The 27,651-nt window shown below is 40.3% G+C and overlaps 4 protein-coding genes across 6 annotated transcripts; all 4 read left to right on the top strand.

Moving 5' to 3' along the window:
- LOC133987466 (homeobox protein Hox-C6a) lies at positions 1-1,160 on the top strand. Of its 3 annotated transcripts, none has more exons than XM_062426848.1 (2): positions 1-397; positions 850-1,160. In XM_062426848.1, the coding sequence occupies exons 1-2, from the start codon at positions 1-3 to the stop codon at positions 1,158-1,160; spliced, it is 708 nt and encodes a 235-aa protein (XP_062282832.1). The 3 variants fall into 3 exon arrangements, with proteins under 3 accessions (XP_062282832.1, XP_062282833.1, XP_062282834.1); XM_062426849.1 differs by having other exon boundaries at positions 853-1,160; XM_062426850.1 differs by having other exon boundaries at positions 1-394; positions 853-1,160.
- Positions 1,161-2,937: 1,777 nt separating this feature from the next.
- On the top strand, positions 2,938-4,904 carry LOC133987528 (homeobox protein Hox-C5a-like). Its single transcript, XM_062426924.1, has 2 exons — positions 2,938-3,415; positions 4,696-4,904. The coding sequence occupies exons 1-2, from the start codon at positions 2,938-2,940 to the stop codon at positions 4,902-4,904; spliced, it is 687 nt and encodes a 228-aa protein (XP_062282908.1).
- Positions 4,905-14,835: 9,931 nt separating this feature from the next.
- On the top strand, positions 14,836-16,149 carry hoxc4a (homeobox C4a). Its single transcript, XM_062426631.1, has 2 exons — positions 14,836-15,271; positions 15,782-16,149. Exons 1-2 carry the CDS (start codon positions 14,836-14,838, stop codon positions 16,147-16,149), a joined length of 804 nt encoding a protein of 267 aa, XP_062282615.1.
- A 9,132-nt stretch (positions 16,150-25,281) lies between these two features.
- Positions 25,282-27,412, top strand: LOC133987312 (homeobox protein HOX3-like). Its single transcript, XM_062426629.1, has 2 exons — positions 25,282-25,630; positions 26,861-27,412. The coding sequence occupies exons 1-2, from the start codon at positions 25,282-25,284 to the stop codon at positions 27,409-27,411; spliced, it is 900 nt and encodes a 299-aa protein (XP_062282613.1). The 3' UTR covers position 27,412.
- Positions 27,413-27,651: the final 239 nt, after the last annotated feature.

Below are 27,651 nucleotides of genomic sequence, written 5' to 3' on the forward strand. Positions count from 1 at the left end.
ATGAATTCTTATTTCGCAAACCCGTCGCTCTCCTGCCATTTATCCGGTGGTCAAGATGTTTTGCCTAACGTACCCCTAAACTCCACCACCTATGACACAGTCAGACATTTTTCGTCGTACGGTGCAGCTGTGACCCAGAATCGGATATATTCACCTTTCTACTCTCCTCAAGATAATGTCGTTTTTGGGTCTGGCAGGGCACAATATGAATATGGATCAAACGTGTTTCTTCAAGACAAGGACGTGCTCCCCAGTTGCAGACAAACAAACATGGGACTCAATACACAAAGCCACATTGCTCAAGAGTACAGTTTGGATCAAGGAAGAGCAGGAGCTCAGGATCAGAAAACCAACATCCCGATCTACCCGTGGATGCAGCGAATGAACTCACACAGCGGTGAGTTTTACTACGACAAATAAATTAAGGAAATGGGCCAGTTTTACGATATGTCTTACCAAGAGAGCAAGTTACTTTTTATGGCCCCATAAAACATTACTGTATCCCCTCGACTTGTAGATGGGCCTTTACATGTGCAAACAAACAGCTTTCATTTTAAGAATGATATACTAGTCATAAACAGGAGCGTGAGACAGAGAGGATACATTAGGATGCTTTCATTATTTTAGATATTAAAGCAAAGATGCCCTTTGAGATAGGATTAGTCTCACAGTTACACGTGTTTATTTTTCTTCATGGATGTAGATTACAATTATGATTCTAGCAATGAGGCAAAACTTATGTTCAACTGCTTCAAAGTATTATCAGACCACAGGCAGAAGCATGATTTTATCTCAAATGTGACTTAGCCTTGTAGATGATTAAAGTACTGACTTTACTTTGTATTCCAGCAGGAGTGGGCTACGGGACAGACAGGCGCAGGGGACGACAAATATATTCTCGTTACCAAACACTTGAGCTGGAGAAGGAGTTTCATTTCAACCGCTACCTGACTAGGCGCAGACGCATCGAAATCGCAAATGCGCTTTGTTTAACAGAGAGGCAGATCAAAATCTGGTTTCAGAACCGACGCATGAAATGGAAGAAGGAGAGCAACCTGACCTCCACGGTGACTGGAAGTGAACAGACAGGAGAATCTCCGGAGGAAGAACGCAGTGGCGCAATGGAAGAAGAGAAAGATGAGGTCAAGAAGAAAGAATAAAAAAAAGTGGGGAAAAAACACCTGATGACCATGAAAACCCAACATAACTACCTAAAAAAAGCTATATGGACCTGAGAGCGACTTTACTGCATGATGGCTACCCCGCAGCTCTCCCACTTATATCTCATGTTGACCACAGGAGTGTTGAGCCTTAGAAATCCAAATTATTTCAGCCACAGTATGCCCCCCCTGTGACATTGGAGCCCCGAGATTTTTTTTTTTTTTTTTGCATTGCAATGTCACACTTGTATTGTGAGAATAAAAAGAAGTATTCATTTCTACGTTATTTCCCATGCCAGTAAAATCTGTGTATTTATCCCCCACAGTCCATCCATCACTGTGAACTCTTTGATCACCTCACTAAATACAGTGTTGGTCAGAACTAACTCAGTATTGTACATGCACATTCCACGGAAGGAAAGGAACCGGGCGGACACTTTAATTTGATCAAAGTGTAATCTAGTACTTGAATATTCCGCAAAAAAGTGTCTTGCATAAACCTCAAAGTTGCACGGATATGCTACAGTGTACACACACAAAAACACACAACACTGAAATGCCTGTATATAATAAAAGTAACAATACATTATTATAAATCCTGTGTGGACTTATGTGCATTTAGCCGCTTTGATAGACGCTGTATAACATAAAATTGCGCTTATACCCTTTTTTGACCATTTGACACAATAGGCTTTCCTTGTGAGATAGATTTGTACACTAGTAATTCTTCACTTTTGTTTTTGGAGTTACGTGTTTTGTCATAATTGTGTATCATGGAATAAAATATTTGTAAAACTTTCACTCTCGTCTTGTGCTTTTGGGGAACTTGGCACTTCCTTACATGAGTCAAATGGCCGTATAAAGAAATTGTGCTTACAATACGTACCAACTCACCAAACTGTAGCACACTTGGTATTATATATATTTTTTTATTACATTATGACAAGTCAGGAACAAATGAGCTTTTAAGCAATAGACACAGTTCTGATTTGAGAGCAAATTTTGGCCTTTTTAATATAACATTTTCAACTTTCTGATTGGTATCAGAGCACGGGAATGAGTCATTGTCTTATATCCAATGAAACACTATAACATTCTCGTAGCTGTATTACTATAACACAACTGCAGCGACATTAAAGTTTCAAGTCCAAATGCGTGGATGTGTTTTACGCAACTTGGCGCGTTTATCATCATCATTATTATTATTATTATTGTTGTTGTTTTCATTATTATTATTATTATTATTATTATTATTATTATTATTATTATTATTATTATTATTATTATTATTATTGGGGTGGTGGTGGACTCGCAGTTTTTCGGGGGCAGAGAGCTCTGGCCGGTCCTGACCGTCTTGCCCCATACCAGACACCAGATGACGCTCTTGTCTTACTGTCCTGCCCTTTTTTTTCATTAAAGAGCCTTGCCTGGTCCTCAACAACCAACAGCTCAAAGTTTACCGGACACGTTTCTCCTATTCATCAATATCCCCATTGAGTATCAAAGCCAATTTATGACTGGCCAACATGTGCACGTGATCCCATACAAATACCCCATATTTGGGCAGCGCACGACGGATCAAGAATTAAAAAAAAGATACCAAAGCCTACTCCACCTATAAATCCTGGATTATTTTTTTAGGGCAGACAACTCTGAATTTTCCAAAAGCGGCTACAAAGAAAAGCAATGATCAACAAAAACAAGGAAATAACCGCAAGATAGGCTACATCCCGCAGCCCTCTCTAGTTTAAAACGAAAGTATCGGAAATAGTTAAAAATGAGTTCTTATGTTGACAGCTCAAATCTCAGGCAAACAAGCGAGACAACTTCTCCAAACACTATGTTTAGTTTCGATCTATCTGGGCACGGGTCCAGTCGTTATAAGGGTGTTAATGTGAACGGGATATTCACTTGTCCCGTCCCAACGACCTCTGTTGAACGGGAGGAGATGAAAACTAGCCTGCGTGGCAACACGGATACTCCTCTCCCGCCGGGACCACAGATAACCATGGTCTCCAGTAGCTCGTCGGTGAACGCAAGCGGGCTCAACTACGGCAACGGCGCGCTGCTGGGGCGAGGGGCTGACAGAGACCCGGAGAGGAGCGCAAAATCCGGCGGCAACAAGAACCATGAGAGCGACAGAAACGCGGAGAACACGCAAGCCATGAAACAAAACACAAACGCGAGCCAGCGTCAGGACAGTGAGCAGCAGCCACAAATTTATCCATGGATGACAAAACTGCACATGAGCCACGGTAAAGTTTGTCTATTTCCTAAAGTGCGACTAAAGATGCTTTCCCTTCTTCACTCTTTACACTGCTACACTTCTTTTCGCCCGTTCCAGTTTCCCTCTTGAGTTTTATAGGCCAAACGCAGGAAATAATAAAAACTCGCGGTCATAAATTTTATGACAAAGGCATCCATTGCTCGTAAACCTGCTCTGTTACGGTGAAGAGGTGATCTGTGGGGTGATTTATGGATGTATAATTGGATAAGAGAACAAAATTGTGAAATAATATTACGAATTCACTTCCAAGTATTACTTTTGCTTTGCTTCCTTTATATTATTGCTTATAGTCAAGCTACACGTTTTACATTATCATTCTGTGTGTGTGTGTGTGTGTGTGTGTGTGTGTGTGTGTGTGTGTGTGTGTGTGTGTGTGTGTGTGTGTGTGTGTGTGTGTGTGTGTGTGTGTGTGTGTGTGTGTGTGAGACAAGCTTTAGCCTTAAACTGAACTCTGGGAAACACCAGTGCCCTGACCCAATCATGAACTTTTCACCTCTAAAAGATTTGAATAGGCATGCTCCTTTTCCATGCCTTGGACCCTCTGAGCACATTTTGCTGCAGATAGAAGCTTCTTCTGTTTTGTGCTCGTCCATATGCAAACATCCAGAAGCACACAGCAGGATGTTAAAAATATTACGTCCAATAGGACGGGCCTGTTGCTTTACTTAGCACGCCTGAGCACGAGCAAGACTTTAAATAGAAAATATATATCCAGAAAACAGCAGCTTCCATTTTCTAATCCCACTTTATTTTAGATTGTGCGTTGTTTGTTTTCTTCCCACGACATTCTGCTCCCGTGCACAGGCCGAGGCCAGTGTTTACAGGAAGGGCAACTCATTGTCTGTTATGTCATTTTACGTTTTACAAAAGGATTTCTTTGCGTTACAGTCGTGTATTTTTTATGTTTTAGTGTGAGCAGCCTCCCCATTCAAACTGACTTTATTTATTGAATATAGCTTAACCATCCTCATCAGTGTGACATACATTTTTATTACACAAATCCCCAGTAAGTAATATCAGGTTAAATGGGGTTATATAAAGATATTTGATCTTTTAAATAAGGGTTGAAAGGGACATAAATTAATAGATTTTTGCTTGTAATGCTTACTCTTTATGGATATGTATATTATTATGGATAACCAAGCTTTTTTTTTTTTTAAATTCATATTATTATTAGATTTATATTATATTTTATTTATTTACTATTACAATACTGCTGAAAGCTAACTGATTTTAATACCACTTCAGAATCGGAGGGTAAGCGGTCCAGGACCAGTTACACCCGCTACCAGACTCTGGAGCTGGAGAAAGAGTTTCACTTCAACCGGTACCTGAGCCGCCGCAGGCGCATAGAGATCGCCCACACCCTGTGTCTAAACGAGAGGCAGATCAAAATCTGGTTCCAGAACAGACGAATGAAGTGGAAGAAGGACTCAAAGATCAAAGTGAAGGAATAAAAGTGCACTGATAGGGGCGCAGCACGTTTTCAGCCCCTCACTTCACAGTGCTGGAGTGCCGCCTGACCTCCGGATGAACTGCTAGGAGCAATGACATCATGACACCGCTCTGTGCTCTTCATCACCAATTATGTGTCACTTGCTGCAGTTTGGGACCTAATGTATTGAATATCATTCACTTTGATCAATCGGTTTACATTTCTAAATTAATTTGCTGCCCATGCGATGATAACCTCACTTTGCTGCACGAAGGGGACAAGAGGTTGAGGGGAGCAGGGTCTTTCAAACTGCAAGTATTTGGCCTGCAGTACACTGGAAGGCTGCACAATGCTACTAATAATCTATGTTTTTAATTAGGATAACAGTAGTGGAGGCAGGGCGATAGCCTGCTTCATTTCAAGCTCTCTATCATCATCATATAATAAAACAGTTAGGTCAACAAATCCAAAAAAAGGGAACTGCTTTGGAAATCATAATGATTAGGACCTGTCCTATAAGCATCAATTAAATAGGTCCCCACTGGGAGAAACTACTTTCCCTTTTTGTTAAATTTACTCCCTAATATGTTGCAGTGCAACCACAATAGGATGTGTGATGTGTACAGTGAGCAATGTCTTTGTGAGTGGATTTCTTTGAAGACACCATCCATGTTGTGTCTCTTATCCTTGTGAATCTAAATCATTGTGTATAATTCAGCGACTGTATGTGATAATATTGTAATGTGCAATGAAGCCATTTCTCCTCCCCTTTGTAAACTGAAGGTACCTGGTTTACACAAGGCCTAGAATAACTGATAGATGGCTTATTTGTTGTAACCAATAAAGTCTCATCATTAAAAGTAAGGGAATTTCCTATTGTCAATATGCGCATTTCTGTTATTTGTCACCTGATATGAGGAGTTGTTGGCAGAATCACACAGCTGTCTAATATAAAAACTGAATTAAACCATTTCGAAAGTGTGACACATTTTGTCCTGATAACATTTTTAGTCCGACTTGGTATCCGCATTTCATCAGAAGACAAACGCGCTCTGAAGTTTAAGGCCCTCATAAAACTTTATTGCCCCTTTTCCACCAGTCACCCACAGACACAATCCGTTTCCTGTGTTGTCAGGGAAGGAAAGGACACGCCAGCCTGTGATAACACAACATGGATGCGCAACTTTGGTTTCCTGTGGCCGCAGACTGACGCGCCGTCACTGCTGAGGCCATATGGCCACTTTATGATATCACCCTGCTTTTTCTACCTGGCATCATTATACTCTAGTTAAAACAACAATATCTACCAGTATAGAGGACATGAAATCATGCCAGTGGCTGGATGTCCTGTATCCACAAGACGCTTTAGTAGAAGTATCACTATGACGCACAATTGCTCAAGGTTATGAGGTAATTTCTCTACATCACTACTTAAAGAAAATAAAAATCAACTCACCTCTCAAACTAATAGCTTCAGATAAAACTTCCTTCACGCTTAGAACCGCTCAGAGCAGCGTCCACTTGCTCTGCGCGCTCTTAGGCCTAACCTATATGTGGACAATGTATTGAATCCCTTTTTGTGTGTCTTTCTTTTAGGGTATTTTAAAGTTTACAAGGTTACATATGCCAATTGCCCCAAGCAGGGCCTGTGAATGGTGCATAGGAAGCACGTGGTGTCATTTAAGTGGGTTTTATGGCCTGGAAGAGCTGACAAACCTTCGATATATACACATCATATATAATCTTAACTGTCCGGAATCGCAGCTGCTGGCTTCCCCTTATCTGAGGAAGAAAGGGCTTTGTGGCAGAGAGGATGCAGTACCTTTCTCTGGACTCTGTAGTCGGGTGGTGCGGAGGACTGCACGGGAGCTGCTGCAGTAAGTTGCCTTTTAACTTCGTCTACAGGCCTGCGACCGTGCCGTTATTTCACCGTGAGCCGTTTGAAAAAAATAGTTTGTTTTCTATACGTGTGACTTTAAATGCATGGTTTCCAAAATTGAATTACTTCCAAAAACTGTCTGTACTGCTATTGCTTATGCGTTTCATAATTAAAAGGATAATTATACTTATTAAACGATCGAGAAAAAAAAGCTCATTTTGAGATATTTATTGGCTATTTGGTGTTGCATAATAGTTCGCCAGAAACGGGATTATACGGAGATGATGATCGTGATTATTGGGTTTTTAGCAGGTTTATTTTTACGCAGCGTCATCATTATAGCAGAACCAGATTTTAATCTTAGGAAATGCAAAAAGCAGGATGTTTTTAATTCCTCGTAGCAGATTTGAGATACAGTAGCAGTCCGTTTGTTTCAACAGCTTGCTTTGCATGTTGGACCTGTCAAAGAATAGAAGAGAAAAAAAATATTTTAAATGAAGGTGACTGTGAGGAAAATGAAAAGTTAACCATAAGTATGAAAAAATCATCTGGCGCGCTGCTTCACGATCCCCACCCCCTCCCTCCTCTCCCTCCCTCTCTCGTTCTCAAACACACACATTCAGTTTCTCTCTGTTGCACATCTACAGCACCTGTATGTATAATTTGTAAAGTGAAATTATTTGTTGAATTTTCAGTCAAGTCATATAGTTTGGTACAGTGACTCAGATTGAAGAGAAATTGAAACGGTGTATGTCGTAAATAAAATGTAATTTTTGTTCTGTCAGGCTAACATGTTGAACTATTGTGTGCATTCATACATGAGCTATAAAATACAAAAACGTCCTGATTAAAATGCTTCATTTCGCTGTCTCACCTTGACATAAGGTTAGTGTCTGTGCTCATGAGCTGCAGCTCCTGTTGTTTTAGGGTCATGTCTGGGCCACGGAACAGGTTTGATTCAAAGGCACTTTGCAGTGTCATTATGGCATCGTTCAAACTCAAACACTGAAAAACACAGCGTGAATGTGAACTGCAGACATGACTGTTGTTGCATATTCTACATAAAATTCACCTTTCTTTGGAAATATTGTTTTTGTCATATGCCTTCTAACTTGCTGTCCACATTACCGAATTGATCAGTTTGGAGACTGATGAGGTACTGTGCATCTTCAAAGCTCGATAATGTTCTGTTGCTCTGTAGTGCACATCATTTAATTGCCCATATATCTTAGAAAGTAGTTCAGTTTGGATATGTTGTTCTTAATCAATGTGTGGAATTGCAAATGGCTAATTTTGATGTGAAGTTATGTTTGAGTCAGTATAGCAGTGTGATAAAGCAGGTGTGCAGCAGGGATGCACATGCTGACTGTGACACAGCACCAGTAGCTGCTGTAGGAATGAAATGGGACAGAAAAGTTCAGATTCTCTCCAGACTTCAGCTTCAGATTTCACAACACACTTGTGAACATGAATTTCATTAATGCACATGTATGTCTATCACTCTGTCGCTGTTGTATTGGCCTCGTTGGCTTCTAAACGTTTTAGGAGAAGCACTTTTGCTGTGCAGGTTTGCTTTCAGGTGTGCAGGATGATCAATTCTACACTTCCAATAGGGGGCGCTGTGTAACACGCTCCTGTGTGGGTTATACACTGAGGGGGCAATATGCCCAAGCCAAGGCATGGATCAGTACTCTTTTTTTCATTTTAAGAATATATTTTATTTTGTCCTAATTTTGAACAGCTGTACTGTCTTATTAACCATTTCCAGAGGGAGAAAATTATCATATTGACCCCCAAACTAAACATTTAAAGAAATCCTAAATCCGAGATGTTTTCCTCCAAAAATGGAATATTTTGTCTTTTCCAATATATTATAAACACAAACTCAAAGTGATACGGAAGCTTACAGGTTGCAAGACGCTTATTATAATCGAAATTATTTCATTTTCATGCCTTTCAGTCATTGTATCTTAGTAGGAAGTTTGAATTAAAGGTGTTGTCTTATCATGCAACAAAGACAATTCAGTTCAAAACAATCTGATGCTGATGCTGCTACAGTAAAAGTGAAACTGTCTAAACATCCGTTTTCACTGCCATGCTTGTATTCCGTTCTTTGACCTGTGGAGCTGACACTGTCATCATTCAATCCACAGAGGTCATTTCCGGGTGAGCATAGACTTCCCTTTGTCTGAGCCCAAATAAGAACCATAAAGTCTCATTACATCGTTTGCAAACAGAGTCAGAATTTATTTACAATGTGAGGACAAAGTCGTGATTTTTTTATTGACTGCTCACCATAATTCAGCCGTGCTGAAGTCCAGGGATTTCTATTCATAGGAAACTTTGCCCAAGGAAATACCAAAATGCTTGTAAATTTAGTTTTACTGTCTGAAAATGACCCGTCCTAAATGTCTGTCCTCGGTCCCAGTTCTGCAGGAGCCCACACATGTCAGAGCTTTTCTAGGACAGTCTCCCTTCAATTAGGCTAGATAACAGAGGAGAGCAGAGGCAGGGGGCAGACTGAAGGATCATTCAGATGAATTCATATCAGAACGGTTCGTTTCTTTTATTTAAAAACTGAGAAATCATCTGTAGAAAAACTTGTCCAAATTGTTTAGAGTGAAATAAACGTGTGGCTTTTCGATGGTTTTTATGACATTTGTTTCTCATGTTTTCATCTGCTTCATTTTATTTTATTAGATTTACTTTTTAATGATGTGTTGGGAATTTTACACGCAGCAAAAACGGAATATGGTAAAAGAAAACAATGCGCTCAGTTCCTCCAGTTGATGTCTGTGACTTTACGAATACCAGCTCTGTTAATTCAATGGATTATTTAATAGATTTAAGTACCTGAAAGTAATAATAATTTGCTGAACTTTGGCATTATTTTTCAAGAATTTAAATTTTTCTTTTTGGATGCAAAAAAACGAGTATTTATTTTAACCTCTGGATATAATAATGATGTCCCACGTTTGATCTAATTTTTTCTTTTTTCTTTCTATTTTTCAGGCAGTTCAACATGAGTGGTACCGTGGAGTCAGTAAGTGTTACCCATCGCACCACGTCTAACCACCTGGCTTTAGTAAGGAGATGTAACACTTCACTGAGTTTGTTATTTGGCTGTAGGCAAACAGCTGGCTCCACTGACCTCGCGGGCACTGATGCCTCCACTCTTAACGAATTTGGTTAGGGATTCTGGTGTTTAGAGAAGGACTGCGGTCTAACAATCACAAAGATTTTACTTCCAAATCATTAATGATTTTTTTTTCTCTCAATGTAGATGCGCAAACAAAAACTACAACTTCAACTCAGATTACTGTCTTTCTGTGAATTACTTGTGTATAATTAATAGCTAGAAAAGTTGCACTCTTGTTGCACAGGTGAGCTGGATTTAACAGTGGAGCTATGAGTCTAATTAACCATAACATTGCTATAATGAACTGCAAACAAACCAGTGGTTTCTGTGGGCATCCAGTGCGCAAACCTTTGCTCCATAAACGGCTGCATTAGAGGGATTTCATATTCAACTAGTCTCCAGTCTGTCTGCATTTCATTAAAACTTTTTATTTTAACTGGACGATACAGCTTAACGATTACACCTGGGGAGATTAAAGGTGTAAAGGCTATTAAGTTAAGGGTTTGATTAAAAGCACGTCTCATCAGGGAGCGGAATATTGCTATATCCAGGTCAGGTGCTGCTGGGCCACCAAATTAAAAAACAGCCATGCATGTACAGAACAAACAGCCTCCACGTAGTTCTGCACAGATTTATTTTGTTTACATGTGTACATGTGTGAACACGCTTGTACAGCTGTTATTTTGCAGGGGGGAAAGAGAAGCTTAACAATTTCTCAAATGAACAAATGAAACATCAAATTAGTCTGCCTGAGGGCCTCATTTTTTGTACTTCTACATTATAACTAGTTATTGAACTAGGTGCACGATCTGAAAGCCATTTGTGGGGAGAAAGAATTCATTGCTGTCGCTCCATCAATAATCATTGGCAGTGAACTATTGGAACCAGTCAAACGCGAGGGGTGAAACGCGGGTCAGGCTGTCTAACTAATATTAAAATGCGTGCGCCAGAGCGCATGAGGCGAGAGGGGAGTGTGTGGTGTGCTTGCAGCTCTTTCAGACTAGTTGGGTGCACGATAAACCGCACACATTTAGATGAGAATAAGCCAAATGAACACGAGTAAGATTGTTGTTACTATTTTCTCGTTGCTTCATTGTTGTTGGCTCAGGATGCTTTGTTCTTTCAGTAGAAAAACAATCTATGAAATGGATACACAGAAGAGAGTGCGAGCGGAGAAATATGTAGATTGAGATATTTTTTGACAGTGTTTGAAGTCCCCTGTGCATTTCCACTGTAATCAATTCCATTGATTCACAATCTGAGCATGTTTGCTGTTTTTAATAACCCCCCGAAACAGGTCACATGTCTGATATTGCATTTTTCATCCGAGGCTTTTCTCATTAGCTTCCAGGGTGGCAGGAAGAAAGGTTACCGAGCGGTCAGTATGGTAATAGAAAGCAGAAGAAATGGTTGGGAACAATAGAAACTTATTTTTCATCTGTGCTGTCACGCCGTCCCTTTGTATCCTCCGTGTTTGTGACTGAATATTCATATAGGAGCTACCTCAAAGGCAGAGGTTGAATGTTGAGAAAAGAGACCCTCTTTACCCTTCTGCACACGAAGTGTTTGTGTGTGAGTGTGTGCAGGCATATTTGCGAATATTTTTTGTGGGGAGAAAAGTAATATTTTCTGTCATTTGTTAATGTATTAAGAGCAGATTTGATTTGTGTTTGTGGCTCTAGTAACCCTGATAAGCAGCATCCGCTTTGGCGTGCGCTTTGTGCAGTATTTCTACTCTATTGCAGCTTTAATATGTGGTAATGACACTATACTCCTCGAAATGCATGTTTGTCCGATTTCAGACATGATAACCTGCATATGTGTGTGCCTGAGAGATATCCTTTGCAGCTTCTAACCTAAAGCACATTAGTTGTCTATATGTACCCTGTAGAACCGAATTTGTGTGGAGTATAAACAATCGCAAATCCGTCTCTACAGGAATACATGGGCAACTGAAATACCACGCCGGCCAATGGATTATTCTGCTTCTGCCTCTCTGCACATCTCTCAGGCTCCCCCCCCCCCCCCCCCCCCCCCCCCTTGATAATGCATACACAGGCCACATCCAGGCAGCAGCGGTGAAATAGCCCAATATTGTCACAAAGTGTATTCATAGTCCAGACAGCCGTAGATTGTGTAGGTAGGCCACAGAGAGTAAAGCCATGTGTGCAGTGTGCGGCTACTACTGTGTCTGCCCCTGTAAAACACGTTAGGAACCAGGGGTCGTTTCAAAGTGACTGATTTACGGCTTTTATTGCGCTATAAAACGCCTCTAACATCCTCGCTAGGGGTAATAGAAATGTCGTGCGCATTCTGTACAAACAGGACAGCCAGGAATATGCCATTTCACGTCGTTTTAAACCATGTTATGTCATTATTGCTGTGAAAATAGATGCATCCGTTAACTTGCAGTTTGGTGCTGTTGACCAATATATGGACTTGTGTGCATCTGTATATTATTATTATTATTATTATTATTATTATTATTATTATTATTATTATTATTATTATTATCATTATTATTTTTATTTTTATTATTATTATTATTATTATTATGATTATTATTGGCTGTTGGTGCCCCTACAGCTAACATAACCGTAAAAAATAAACTGGAAATTATTTTTATTTTTTTAAATTTAAAAAGGCATCTGGATATTGGGAGACTATTATGAGTTAACCTCTCTCTCTCTCTCTCTCTCTCTCTCTCTCTCTCTCTCTCTCTCTGACTCCAGCTGACTCTGAGATAAGAGTGGCTAGTCTAATGCATATGACAAGTTTATACAGCAAAGCAGTATCAGATAACAGCAGGCGCCCAATAATGTGGCTGATGGTCAGGCTTAGTTTTCCAAATGGCACCTAGACTGAAATGCTATTGTAAAATTGTGTTATTATTATTTTTGGATAACTTGGACTGTATTTTGAAGCTGTAGGCTATGGATGTTATTGTAAACAAGTTTGAGTACAAATCAGTTTAATTTATTTATGTACTTCTTTCATTTAAAAAAGGAAAAAGTGTTGCTTTGTGCAGATGCTCCTCATCTGCTGGTCAGAGAGCAGTGATAGTCCACACAGATTGAAGTGATTTACATAGTTATGGCTTTTGTTTAAGTCATAACAAAGTTCATAACATGTCTTGCATGTACAAAACAATGACTTTCCAAAGACAATACAAACTGTGATGAAAGAGAGAGTGTGACGAGGAGTTAAGAGTGATACTTTTTTGTCAGAATCCACTAATAGTGCTGAACTTGAAAATCTGAAGATTGTTGTTAATCTGGTTTTGCTTTTTGTTTTGTTTTGTTGTTGTTTTTTGTTATTGTTATTGTTGTTTGTAAATCTACAAACAAGGCATCTCTAAGCAGGACTGACTTTCAGCTAGATGTGAGGCTGTACAATTGCTTCAAAATGATCTTACTTTCTAGTCTGCAATAACCAAAATGAACTTTTCTTTGGCAAAATACTTGACCACTGCAGCTGAGTCAGCAGATCAAGTGTTTCTGCTGCTCACTGGTCCCTGCTTTTGGGTCTGTTGTGACATCATGATGGTGTAGTTTTACTGCTGACTGGTCTTTAACATCATAATGATGTTGTGGTTTATGACACAGGATCCTGTTCTATGTTGGCTGGCCTGTGATGTGACATTGGTAGTATTTTGTAACTCTCTTCTGTTGGCTCCTCTGTTTTCTGGTGTGTGTGTGTGTGTGTGTGTGTGTGTGTGTGTGTGTGTGTGTGTGTGTGTGTGTGTGTGTGTGTGTGTGTGTGTGTGTGTGTGTGTGTGTGTGTGTGTGTGTGTGTGTGTGTGTGTGTGTGTGTGTGTGTGTGTGTGTGTGTGTGTGACATCATGATTGTAGTGTTTCAAAGCTTTCTGGATTATAACAGTTCTCCGCTTGTTCGCTGCTGTTTGTTTGGTGATATCACAGTACCAATAATGAAATTGGAAGATAATTATTAAAGATTTTATTAAAGAACACATGTGGAACATTTTATGTACTTTAACCTTTTTGCACAAAATACAAGGACAACCATGACTTTTCTGGAATATCATTTTATTATTATACAGACAACTTTGGTTCCAGATTTTTGCTGCTTCTGTATTGCAATCAGCTTCCCAAAGCCTGGCAGCTTTAGGCTACTAGAATCAGTCGTATTTCTAATGTTTTCCATTGTAAGAAATAAATTAAAAGGTGCAGCAGAACTTTTTAAGGCACAACCTGGAACGAAGGGGAAATCGTTTTAAAGTAGGCAAACATATTATTTAGCTTGACTCTTCTTCTTCACATTACAAATGATCATTATAGCCTAATTTCAAAAATCACACACCTGCAGAGAATCTCACCACTCCAACCCCCCTGACATATAGATTCACAATACACCTTTTAAATATTAGTGCTGAAACACACATTGCAAAACTGCTGCAGCTCTAACTCTTAAGTGTATTAATGGACTGTAATCTGTTTGACAGGTGAAGTACTGTTGCCTTCATTAATTAGCAGACAGCCTTTATATGAGGCTTACAGGCTAACAAAATGATTGGTTTGCTATTGTTGTACCTTATCCTTGGTGAATCACCTATTGTCCCTTTGAATAATTGAGACCAGTGGATTTTGCCTGTTTTATTTTCTCCTTGGTCAGCAACTAGCTACTAGTTTTGTCCCCAAGATCAATTGCCTTGGTAACACAACCAGAGAGAGAGAGAGAGAGAGAGATAGAGAGAGAAAGACAGAGAGAGGGGGAGAGAGAGATTTGTGCCCACAATGGCGACTGTAGGTATGCTAAATACCGCTGGTTCCTTATCCGGGAACTACCTCTTACTCTGCGATTGGGCCACTGGGTCACGTGGTAAAAGTAACTTTACAGGGCTGCTCGCAAGTAGGAGGGCTTTATGGAGCAGAAAAACGACAAAGCTAGAAAAATTATTTTCCACTCCAGAAATTAATGATCATGAGCTCGTATTTGATGGAGTCTAACTACATTGATCCGAAATTTCCTCCTTGCGAGGAATATTCGCAAAATAACTACATCCCTGAGCATAGTCCCGAATATTACAGCCGTGCAAGGGAGTCTGGCTACCAGCATCATCATCAGGAGTTATATCCTCCGCGGGCGAGCTACCAAGAGCGCCAGTATAACTGTGCAAGCATCCCTGAACCTGACACGCCAAGGGGACATGGAATACCCCATTCTGCGCACCTGCTGACAGGGAAGGGGCAACCTGCTTCATGTGATACCCCACAGTTGTCCATGTCCCCCGCCACCCCACCGGCCGCAGCCTCCGCCTGCAACCAAGCTACCCCGGAGCATCCAAACAGCACAGCCTCCTCCAAGCAGCCCGTGGTGTACCCGTGGATGAAGAAAATTCACGTCAGCACTGGTAGGCAACTTGTGTGTTTATGTTCCCTGCACTCCTCATGCTCCTCTCTCCCTTTCCCTCCCTTTATCAGTCCCTCTGACTCCCATCTCGTTGCCAGCCCCTGCTCCGATAGCAGGGAAGCCTTTGAAATGGCACAATTGAGGCGGATTTACGACTCGGCATTGGTAATTACACCCACCATAAATTTTATAGCCGAGGTATACTCAGGGCAGCCGTATCGCCATGTGGCTTCTGCTGTTATGTATTGCGCGATAGAGAGAGGGGGAGAAATGAATAAGAAAAAAAATTGAGCTTTGTAATCTTGCATTAATAATTTAGCTCATAGTTGGATGTGAGTGTCCTCTCATTACGCTGAGAAGTTCTTAACTTCCCATTTAAATTTCTCAAACAGCTAAACATTCATATCCAATAAATCTTTGTAGCCATATCTCAGTTGAGGCCATTCTTGTTTACCCCTCCTTTCCTCCCTTCTCTGTCTCCCTTTCTCTCCACTTCTCCCTTTTTTTCCAGTGAACCAGGGTTACAATGGGACGGAGCCCAAGCGGTCTAGGACAGCATACACCCGGCAGCAAGTCTTAGAATTGGAGAAGGAATTCCACTATAACCGGTATTTAACTCGGCGGAGGCGCATCGAGATCGCCCACACCCTGGTTCTCTCTGAGCGACAGATTAAAATCTGGTTTCAAAACCGCAGGATGAAATGGAAAAAGGACCACAGGCTCCCGAACACCAAAGTGAGATCCTCCTCTTCCTCCTCCTCCTCCGGGTCCAACACAAGCTCAGCAGCCGGCGCTGTTGCCGCTGCCTCGGCCACTAACACTGGTGCCTCCGACGAACTCACCGGAGCACAACATGGAGAGGATATTACCAGGTTATAAACCACAAACCAAGATCGGGGATAGAAAAAGAACTGGTTATTTATAGAACAATTATATATTTTGTTTTCGTAGCTATCTTGTGCGGTTTCCTTTAAGTCCAAAGTTATATAAAATGCATGTTATATAGCATGGATTACTGCGAATACCGATGAATTATTTTTACGTGACACAGGGTTTAATTTATTTGAAGCTGAATTAAAATGTTTTTTATTAAAAATGTTTTGAATGAAGGAGAAAAAAATTAGAAAAAAATATACATTTTATCAAAGTGTTATTGTGGGCCATTCTTTTGCCCTGCTGCCCAAGGTGAAATGCACAATCTATTTATTTCAAACAACACTGGAAGGAAATCAATATAATAATAGTTATTTTTGGTATAAAAAAGCTGGAACACACCATTGATCTTGAACTTGTACGTTTAGGATAATAATGTGTGAATTACCTCGTGCTATTTCAGAAACAGGACTTTTGATTTACGATTTTAGTTTTGTGGTGTTGATGTTGTGTTTAGACCGTTAAAAGCAGATTATTGTGTAATACAATAAACGGAGTTTAGTGTATACTTGTAATCATATTGGTCAATAAAACAGTGAGTGTCTACTAGTTTTACATACGTTTGGTCGAACTTCATTTTTAGGCAAGATGAGGTTTGCTATTGTTTTGGCTGTTTGGAGAGATTCACTTCAAAAGTGTACAGATGTGTGAATATTTGAACATTTCACGAGGGCAAACAAGAATCACTGTGTCTTCAAAGCTCATTTATGCGTCTTTCATTTTATCAATGTGTATCTTGATAAAAAAAAAAATCAGATAGTCCTTTGTGTGAATGTTGTGAGTGTTAAAGCCGCCCTCATAATGGACTGGACTTATTTCTAAAAGAAAATCTGAAAAATGAATTTGTTTGCGCTGTGCATTGTGTGCAACCTCATCAGTCTGAAGGGCATTCAATTAACGCTAGAGACAAGCCACTGAGGCCCTCCTCTCCTCCTCTCTTCTCCTCTCCTCTCCACTACACACTGCACTGCCTCTGCCACTTTCTTCGCTCTGACTTGTAAAAAAAACAAAACAAAGCTGCATGCGATTAATTTAGAGGACATTTGCAATGTGTTAGAGATTATAGATTGTTGTGAAAATATTCTTATTCATTTTGTAAACGAAGTAGTTGCCCTGCTTTTTCTATAGTACACTGCGCCATGCGACTGAGTTTTCAAATGTAAAAAAAAAAAAAAAAAAGCCAACAAACATATACGAAATAAAATAAAGTCGTGAATTGCAGATAGATTCAATATAATGCGTCATGTGGTTTTCGTTAAATCTCACAGTGAGGATGGTGATGGAGCAGCTGACCTTTGTTATTAGCAGCCTGGCCTTATGAGGGGGATGTTGATGTTTTCTTGTGTGTTCGTGCACTATTTGACTTTTTTTGGTCGTGTTCAACACTTTGCAACATTGACCTACTATTTCCCCACCGGGCAGCTTTATCTCTAGAGTGTGCAGCAGCAACAGCAGCTCGCGAGAATACAAAAACTACAATTTTCAAAAAACGGCGCTAAACTCGTCTCACTTGCAACGTCATCGCTCCTGCTTTTCATCTGGCAATAGGAGCAACACACTGCAGGACTGTTTACCACTCTAGACCTGCTGGACTGATGCAGCAAAATGATACAAAATATTACCTACTTAAACTGCACATCTCAACTGAATTGTCTCCAGATCCAAGATGCTTTCATTTTTTTAAGTCTTTTGTTTTGTTTTGTTTTTTGGACAAATCTGTGCAGAAGTTTAAACATGACTTAAACCCAACGACTCGCAAGAATTTGATCGATTATTGAAATTGTGACATGAATAGGCCTTATAAAATGCCTTGCCTAGTGGGGGGCAAGAGAGCACAAAAGGAAGAGGTATTCTCCATCATCAATCTCTCACTATACAGAGCTTTGTGTTATGTTTGTGTTATGTTCTTGAAAACAGCGCTGTGTATGACAACAGCCAGTTTTGATCGCTCCAAATATTCTGTACCAGGCCACATCCTGTACCATTCTTCCGAAATGGGAGAGTTTAAGTGGACTTAAGTGTACCACTTAAACTGAACCAAAGCATTTAAATTTTGCTTTTGGACGTGGCTTTATAAAGGCACTAGAATAGTGTTGAGTCGGCGCTGAAAAATGAATCCAGAAGCCTTTATGTTGTCGGACAGATTGGAGAAATTAATGTGCTCGCCACAGTCGCAGCATCCCTCCAGTCCCTTTCTCGGCCCTGTCGCCTCCATGTCGCGAGGTTGAAAAGGTACTTTATTGAAGTTTGGGGGCGAAGTGGGAGAAGGCCGAGTTCACCTCGAGGACACATTTTCTGTCCCATTAGGCTCATTTCAGTCTGGATGGCCGACCTCTCCAACCCTGTGACCTGACTCCCTCTCTATGCGTGTACCTTCTGTGTGCGCCCTCGCTGGTCCCCCCTTGGCCTCGCCTTTCTTTGTGGATTTTTCTGCTGTGTGCCTATAGAGAGGCCTGCAGCGGGGCATCACTGAATGTGCTGCTCCCTTTGTTTATCAGAGTGACTCAGGACAGTGTTGAACTCTCGGACAGTCCTAAACATCCAGAAGACTTGCAGGACTTGCAAACATGCGTCTTTTTTAGAGCATGTTGATGTAATATCGTGTCCAAACTGAGCTGGCAAAGATTCGTGTCAACTTTCATAAGTTAACGAAACGACAATTACCGTTAAACACTCACATAAATTGCAATATTCGGACAGATTATGAAGCATTATTCTGATTGTTTGTGTTGATTTGATTTTGCAAGGTTGTCTAGAAAAATAAGAAATATTTTACATTTATATTGTACAGGCATTTTGGGGTTTTATATTCAATGCAATTCAGTTCAAAACTTTATTAAGGACACAACTCTTTCAACTCTTAAAATTAAATGATTCTTAAAATTAGAACCAAGGTATATAAATGTCACATTTTCCAGGGACCAGTTGCATTCCTTAAAGTCTCCAAATAAACAACAGAAGGCTGTAAAAATAGTTGGTGGGGTCACATGACTTCTGCGGAAGAGAGCAACTGGCCTCAGGTCATGACTTCCATTCAAAAGGAAGCTGCCAGTTATACAGTAGGTGTTTCTGACAGTACTGGGACAGTTTGGACGCTGATTAGTTTATGGACAGTTTGTAGTCAGAAAAGAGACTTTCCTAAAACTTGCCACACACGCACATTTCCCCTATATGGGACACAATTTAACTCAGCGTATTGATGACAAATTGATTCTTGCTGCCAAATGCTCTGGAAATCATTAAGGTTATGTATATATAATTAGAGCTACTGCAGATGTTACAAGCCTTTAGATATTTCTTTAATTAAATTGTTTTCTGTCATTTGGGAAATCTTATATATATATTATTGCAAGCAACCTTAAATTCATTATTTTGACCACTTTGCAGTAAGTTTGCTTTGGTTTGGTTTTGGCTGGATATATATTTGACAGCATGTCTTCACAGCTGGCACTGAAAGTCAAACAAGTAATCTAAGTGTGTGTCATTTGTAGTTGATAATTCAGTTCCCTCCTCACATATCCGAGGCTACAGGTGCAGCAGCTCCAATTACAGCTAACAATGACTGCATGTCCCTTTTTGTTTGAGCTGTTGTAACTGAAGGTTTGTGTAAAGTAGAACACGAGTTATAACTAGCGGAGATTTTCTTGATTTGTTGACTTTGCTTTGTCAGGGATTTAACTAATATGCCCATATAAGGCCGTACTGGATTTATTATGGGAATAAAAAACATGTGATTTGTTTAAAGAGCCCATGCAGTTAACCAGTAATATATCAGCCATGTCACGTGTTTTGTTATTTAACTCGTGTGCACAGATTTCTCACATCGGAAACGTTCCTCAATATTTACACTGATATTTATCATCATAATGTTTAAGGATTAAAAAAAAGTGCAGGTCGTGTACTTAACACGTTTACTTTCCTGTGCTCTTATAAGCAGGCCAGTAGTTCATTAAATACATTAACTTCAAAGTTATATAGACCACTAAGTCAGAAGATTAAAAATAAATGTTAAAAAAAAAAAAAACTTTCGTGACTAATGGCGTCATCCTTTATGAATGAGTGCCAATCTTTAAAGTTCAGAATAAACTGTCTTGATTTGAATGTTCAGGGAAGCCCTTTGCTTTCAGCTGTAGAGTAACTTTGAGAGGCGGCAGTTATTCTTAACCTCACCACCTTGCAGGAATGTGTTGTATTTTATGTGTTTGAAGTTCAGTTGTTTAAATTCCTCAGCACTTACTCAGCTTCTAACTGGTTTCTTTTCTGACTTGCGACTGTTGAATCACACATGATCTTCAGCTCACATTGCACGGCTGCGGGCTCCCTGTGATTTATGAGCCCCTCAGGCGAGGGACTCTCTTGGAAGATATAAAAACTTTGCACAAACAGCCATCTGAATGTTTGAACAAGAGAAAACACAAAACAAAAAATCATCATCAGCTGTTCTGATGTTGACGTTAGTTTATTGCCTGTTTTTTTTTTATTTTTTATTGCGCACCAGCATTAATATTTTTTCCCTACTCGTCTCAGGTGAGTGTCTTCTTCAACTACTTCTGTTTGTAATGAAAGGTCGGAGCATTGTTATGGTGTAGTGTGTTTAAACGGCAGCCATGGCAGCTGCATAAAGGCTGAGAGTTGAAACAGGGGTCACGCTGCTATTTTCCAGAGACAGAGAGGCTCTCTCGCATTGACCAGCGGTGGGTGTGTCATAAATCCGTAAATCTCTCTCCCATCCGTTCACTCTGGGGAGCAGATGCACCATGTCTTTTCTTTGTGTGTGTGTGTGTGTGTGTGTGTGTGTGTGTGTGTGTGTGTGTGTGTGTGTGTGTGTGTGTGTGTGTGTGTGTGTGTGTGTGTGTGTGTGTGTGTGTGTGTGTGTGTGTGTGTGTGTGATTGAGAGAGAGAGAGGCGGAGTTTAATGAATTTACATAAAACTAGATTTTAAAACTCCATCAGACATGTTAAAATGATTTACTTTCAGAGCTGGCAAACATTTCGAGCAGCTTGGATCCACACCCTGATATCCCACTGCAGACTTCAACATCATATCACACAGGAAATGATGGCCTGGGTAAACTTGCCCGCAATACTTTATGTCATCATAACGCCTCGCTGAGAAATTTTTCATCAGCCTATTTGCTGCATCGTTGAGGACCTTAGAAATTACAGTCATTTTCCTCCATATAGTGTGTCACCAGGGGCCCAGACAGTCACTCGATTGAGTTATGATGATCTTATTCACTTTTCATTAGCAAAAGTGATCTGAATATGGAATCCCAAGACTATAGAGCCACAATTATGTATAGGTTAAGTGAAAATGCGCATTTTATTTGATTTGTTCTGGGAAAATGATTCTCCGGTGTATTTGTGCGGCCACCAGTTGCATTTCCATCGCAGTCATCTCGTACTTTTAGCACTCTGAGAGCACATTTTCCCTCGTCGCAACATATTGTTACACACAGATGCAGCAGATTATTGAATATTTAAGTCACAATGAAAATCAAAATGAAAAAAGGAAAGTGTTCCAGCGTTTAAACACTGGATTGAAACCAGCGCTCCCTCTCAAACTGATTGACAGTCATTTTAATACAATTATAGCTACACATCTTGATATTAATATTTAATGGTGATGTTAAAGGTTTTACAACAGCCATAAAAGCAGTAAAACAGTTATCATCAGCCGAAAAACAAACAAATGTGAGGCTTTAATATATATGGAGCAGTCAACGCCTATTGTAAATCATGTAAATCAGTTTACAGAAAAGGATATAAAAACCATGTTTGTTTTATGCTGCCGAATTATTTCATTTAATGCTATATATGTTATGCAAAGACATATTTCTTTTGATTAAAAATACACTTAAAGTGATCTCCAAATTGTATCCTTTGGGGTGGCATTTCATTGGCTCAGAGCTGCAGGATTTATGTTTGCACTCTGCACAGACAGGCCAGGATTTACAGTGAGCTGTGGGTACAGCAGGCCCAAATTAATTCTCTATGTTAATGCACATGCTTATGCAAAAGTCAGGACTTGTTTGGGAAATTGACAATGTGTGTCTTTTCCTCACTTATGAAGTGCAGTCTGCAAACTCTAGTCCTTTCATTTCACTCTGAATTGTTTACAGCAACATAGAGCACCGGGCCCATAAATCTTCCCCTTGCTCTGCCAAGACAGCGCCATTTGTATGCACCGTTTTAACCGACAGCATCCTCTGCCCATTAACGTCTTCTCCCCAGCTCTCTCTCAGTCTCCCCTTATCTGCCCAGCTCTTGTCCCCTGGAAATACATTAACTGATCCGTGCATTCGTTAAGCTTCAGTAAACCAGTGAATTTTAACGAATATATAATTTACAGAAAAAGGAAAAGAATATATGAGTTGTGTTGCTTTTCGTGGATTTCCCCCATACTGCGCGCGTCTTGCAGATGTTTCCCTAGTCCCGTTTTTCTCTGTAAGTTATTGATATGAAAAATAAAAAGTTTATCGACGATTTCCTTGGTTGTTTGTGTCAGCAGGCGAGAGAGCGCAGAAGGTAAGGAGGAATTGGAAAAGGGTTGACACCCAGAGCGACCGGCGCGCTTTTGTGTGAGAGAGAAAAATGATTTATTGCTGCTGAGGCGGTTCAAACAGAGTTCACGGAGAATTGTGGTGGAGGCGCAGAGGAGCTAAATTATGGTCTTGCTGAGCTAGTATATCATAGATTCTATCTCCAATTCAGAGAGTGTGTTCAAGGGTGTGAGGTAAGGAAAACAAAACGAATTTAATTACTTTCCCCCATTTCACCCAGTGCTGATGTATCCTGCCCATTCACCTGTTGTTGTTGTTGTTGTTGTTGTTGTTGTTGTTGTTGTTGATGATAATAATAATAACAATATTATTATTATTATTATTACTATTATTATTGTTAATAAGAATAATAATGATTACTATTATTATTAATCCATTTTGGTATAAACATACAGTTATAATAATGTGCTCTGTTGGCATACATTCAACACTTAATTATCATTTTAATTTGCAAAACCTGATCACAATCATCATTACATAATTTTTATTTTCAAATTCAAATAAGGTCTTCATGTACTAATATTTTAGCATAAAGTTTAAAATTAAATATTCATTTAAAAAACAACTGCAACTTTTGGAACTGTTGATTACTTACTAATGAGCCATATTGTATTGGTGGGGATTGTAGCTGTATTATGTGCTTGATTGGAACTGTAAATTGCTTGATTGAACTGGAAAACTAAAATATTGTATTCGTGAAATAAATTAAGAAAAAAAAATCCAAGGACCTGGAGGTTCAGGTGAAACCTCGGTGCTGGTGGCAGCAGGGGTGAAACGGAAAAGGGGGAAGGCTCCTCTTCCAAGCTCTGCAACCCTGAGTGCATAATCCATCACAGCTGAGAGACATCTAAAGAGGCTTCTCTCGGCAGCTTTGTTGTGAAACACCAGAAGGAACTTATATGTAAAGCATAAGAACTGAGATTAATACTGGCACAGAATATGTTGACATCATAGCCTGCTCTCTGGTTTTGAGAGATGCTTTTGGGTGCACTATTTAAATTTTTACGATTACTTCATTAATCTGCTTATTTATCCACTATGCATTCATGTGTGTATTGTGCATTTTATGATTTCCCCCAGTTAGGCCAAACTTGATGTTGCTTTTAGCTTAAACAATTTCCACTCCAAAAATGTATTATGTGGCATTAAAAATGAATTTACAAAATTCATATTTTATTTAAATGTATTGCAGCATAATGGGCCATATTTCCAAGTTCCCGGTGATTTGCTTTGCTCTACACTGTAAAACAGGCGCACATAGGACCCTACTGAACCCCTGTATTCTTTGTCCATGCAGCCGTGCAGCAAGCGGGAGGTTTCCCATCAAAATGTCCATACTGTTTGACTGTTGCCTCCCAGAGCCACAGAGAGGGACACTTGATACTGTACAGTACTGCCTGATTAATGCAAATGCGTTGAATATCCTATAGGAAGAAAAAAAAACTCTTATGATTGCCTCCTTTGTCTTTGTGTGGCAATGACTGTCAAGCCTTTGTTTGACCACTCCCAGTGAATCCTATTAAGCCAAAGCTACACTTCCACTCCGACAGTTATAAACATATGTTGTTATTTAAAGGAAAGCCCGCCGATTTATAATGACCAGTTGAATTAGCTGCAAACTGAGTTATCCAAAAATAATCGTATTGATTTCTTTTGCAGGCAAAAAGCAAATTTAGAGCAGTCTGACAATAGACAGAGCAGCTAATAACATGGAAATACGGTAATAAATAATAATTTTTATCATTAAATTTAATTGGATGAGAATATCCCGGAACACAATTTATTCTCTGGCATTTTACATCAAGAAAAGCGTCAGCAGAACTAATGAATTGTGGTCGATAACTCGTTATTATCCAATATGATCCTCCAGCTCATAGACGTAGCCTACTGTATAGGACGTAAAGCGTTGCATTTGATTTAAAAAAAAAAAAAAAAAAACCTACCACCAAAAGTTCAGGTTGTGCAGCTGCAAGCGGCGGCTCCTTCTAATAATAGCGTCCTGTCAAAAGATTTACAACATTACAAGAAATCAGGTTCTATTGAAACAGATTTCTCGGAAACACACACATGTAAAATCTCTGTCCACACTGCCATTCTTTCTCTCCCCGTATAAACCTCAATCTTTCTCTCTCACACTCATCATACAGTTGTTGGCGTCTATTCATATTCCGTTATATCTGTCTTTTTTATTCCTATAGGTAAAGAAAAGCGGGCTGCTGATAGAAATGTTGTCTGAAGAAATATCGCAGAAGCTTCTTCGGGCGCCCCAAGTTGCCAGCGGATTACTTTGCAACTCCAGAGCTCGGTCATTGGAGGACAGCCACACGTGACCAAGGCACCCTTCTGGTAAATATTATTCAAATGTTCCACATGGTTACTCCAAGTGTGCTTCCCTGCATGCCTTTATACATTCAGGTTAATTGTGATCGGATATTAGATAGACAGACGTCCTATAGTCTTTACGACTGTTGAGGGATTCCTGGTTTTATTTGAGACAGTTTGATGAGCTGGGTCCATGGACCCCCAACAGTCTGCCCTCCCACTGCAGCTGCATGGCAACACTTTTGCTATGAGCTCTGGACAAGTGCCAAAACTAAGCGCGGGATACAATGGAGGAGGAGGAGGAGGTGGTGGAGGAGGCCAAGAAGCAGAACTTAATCAGCAAAACATGACCTCCTCTGCTCATGTCAGTTCCAGGTTGAGCCCAGATGAACGGTTTCAGTGCCCACTGGAGCCTCTGGTTCACTGCCATGCCAAGGGCAAGCTGGACATCAAGAGCAGGAGCTGCAGTCTACTCACCATCTGCCGCTCAGGAGTAATTTTTCCCTGGATGAATCCACGGACAACTGACTCAGAACAATCTGGTAATGTTGGTTCTTCTTTTGTCATAAACTAAATAACTTTAACTTTTTTAAGTTGTAACTGAGTATCCAAAATATTGTTGACCCAATCTTTTTTTTAGGTGTTCTCATGGGTTAATCCATGAATCCAGTTTTGAATGAATGTTTAACTCAAACACTGATGTCTGACCTTAATGCTGTATAGCACTTAATTAATTGCTTTTTGTTGCATGAAGATACTGAATGCATGGGCTATAAAAATGCACCCCTATGTTTTTTCATGCTTGATCATATATCCAAAGTCCATCTGTCACATATATTATTTATCCTGCATAGGCTAAAAGTACCCTCATCAGATGCACAGGCTCATTATCTTCTATTAGGTTGGATGGATGAGTGTGAATGTTGTAGCACAGTTAACCAAATGTCAGTGTCAGGCACAGAGCTGTTTGTTCTTCCAGCTCTTTACACCAAGTGATATTCAAAACAGAGAAACTGCAGTATGAGCTGTATGAAAACAGCACTGTTGCCACTAAGAATCTTTATATGTGGATTTTTTAAACTTCATCAGAAAATATCTTCTTTTTTTTATCAATTTATTGTTTCATGAAATCCATCATTCCTGCTCTAATAGATCTCTTGTAATGATTAATAATGCCACAGTGATACAAAACAAGCTACAATATATTGAGGACGCTGCAGTCTCCCTCCAGTCTGGTGGAGTGTTGTTAAGATGTGTGGTTCTCTCTCTAAGGTCACTGTAGGCCTTATTAAGTGTCCATTAACCCCTGCTTGTTATATTGTTATCAACAGGGCCCTGGTTTCCCTCATATACATGTCAAATGGAATCTCTAATGTGGTTATTTTCAGTGGTGGTCCCAAGGTACCTTTTAAGTGACTGAGATGGGGATTTGACAGGTCTGCTTCCGTGTGTAGCTGTGATTAATGTGGCCTGTCAGGCAGCCGTAGTGGCGTCAGATGTTTCCCCCAGACTGTTTCTTCGGGAGGTAACTTTCCCCTGAACACATGAAACAGTAGACAGCCAGTCTTGTATAGTGTCTCAAGCATGACTGAATACACAGGAAGAGCTGAGGGCTCTACTTTGTCTCAGGTTGATTGGCTGAGGATTAACATGGGCCTTACTGGCACTTGAAGTGCTCCATTTGGAGGTTGTACATTTCACAAAAGACTTGTTAGATATGTGACACTTGCTTTTAGTGCCTTTTCATCTTTATGTGCTTCTTCCTACATCAGTCAGCGGTGATGTGCGGGCCGGTCTCCCGGGCAGAGGTGGAGGCAGGCGTGGTGTCAGAAGAGAGAGAACAGCCTTCACCAACAGCCAGCTGCTGGAGCTGGAGAAGGAGTTCCACTTTAGCCCTTACCTGTGCCGCCCTCGGAGGCTGGAGATGGCAGCAGGGCTGCAGCTCACCGATCGCCAGGTCAAGATCTGGTTTCAAAACCGCAGGATGAAGTACAAGAAAGAGCACAAGCATGAAAAGGTGGTGAGTCCATCCCGGTGGTCTCCTTGCAACCCCTCCTCCAGCTCAAGCTCATGTGCAGACCACCAGAGGCTCCCAAGTGCTTTTGTTGTCAGAACCCCTTCCTCTGATGTGCATTTCGTGGACTATGCTCCTATGTCTTCCTCTCCTTTTGGTTTTCATTGCGAGGCCAGCAATGGTCAGTGTATTCACCCTGCAGACCTGCCCCATCTGAACTACATACTTCCATCTGTTGCAAATGGTCCACCACCCTCCTCTATGGGCACAGAGAGTCATCAACATGCTGGCTTTTCAAATTGGCCCTAGAGTCCCATAATGGTTATCCCTCCTTTGCTCATCAAAATCTCAGTGATACGTCTGCTTTCACTTACTTATGAAAGACTGGATGTCTGATTAGTATCGCCGGGTTGAAATTCCCTCAGCACACTCTTTCACCATTCATGAAACATTTTAATTAAACTATACGAACATATCTCAATTAAAGGAGAGCTACAGTGATATCACTTGTGGTGACTGGAGACTGCGGGCCTTCAAACATGCTGCTCA

The sequence above is a fragment of the Scomber scombrus genome, chromosome 10, assembly GCF_963691925.1.
Source record: "Scomber scombrus chromosome 10, fScoSco1.1, whole genome shotgun sequence".
Lineage (NCBI taxonomy): Eukaryota > Metazoa > Chordata > Actinopteri > Scombriformes > Scombridae > Scomber > Scomber scombrus.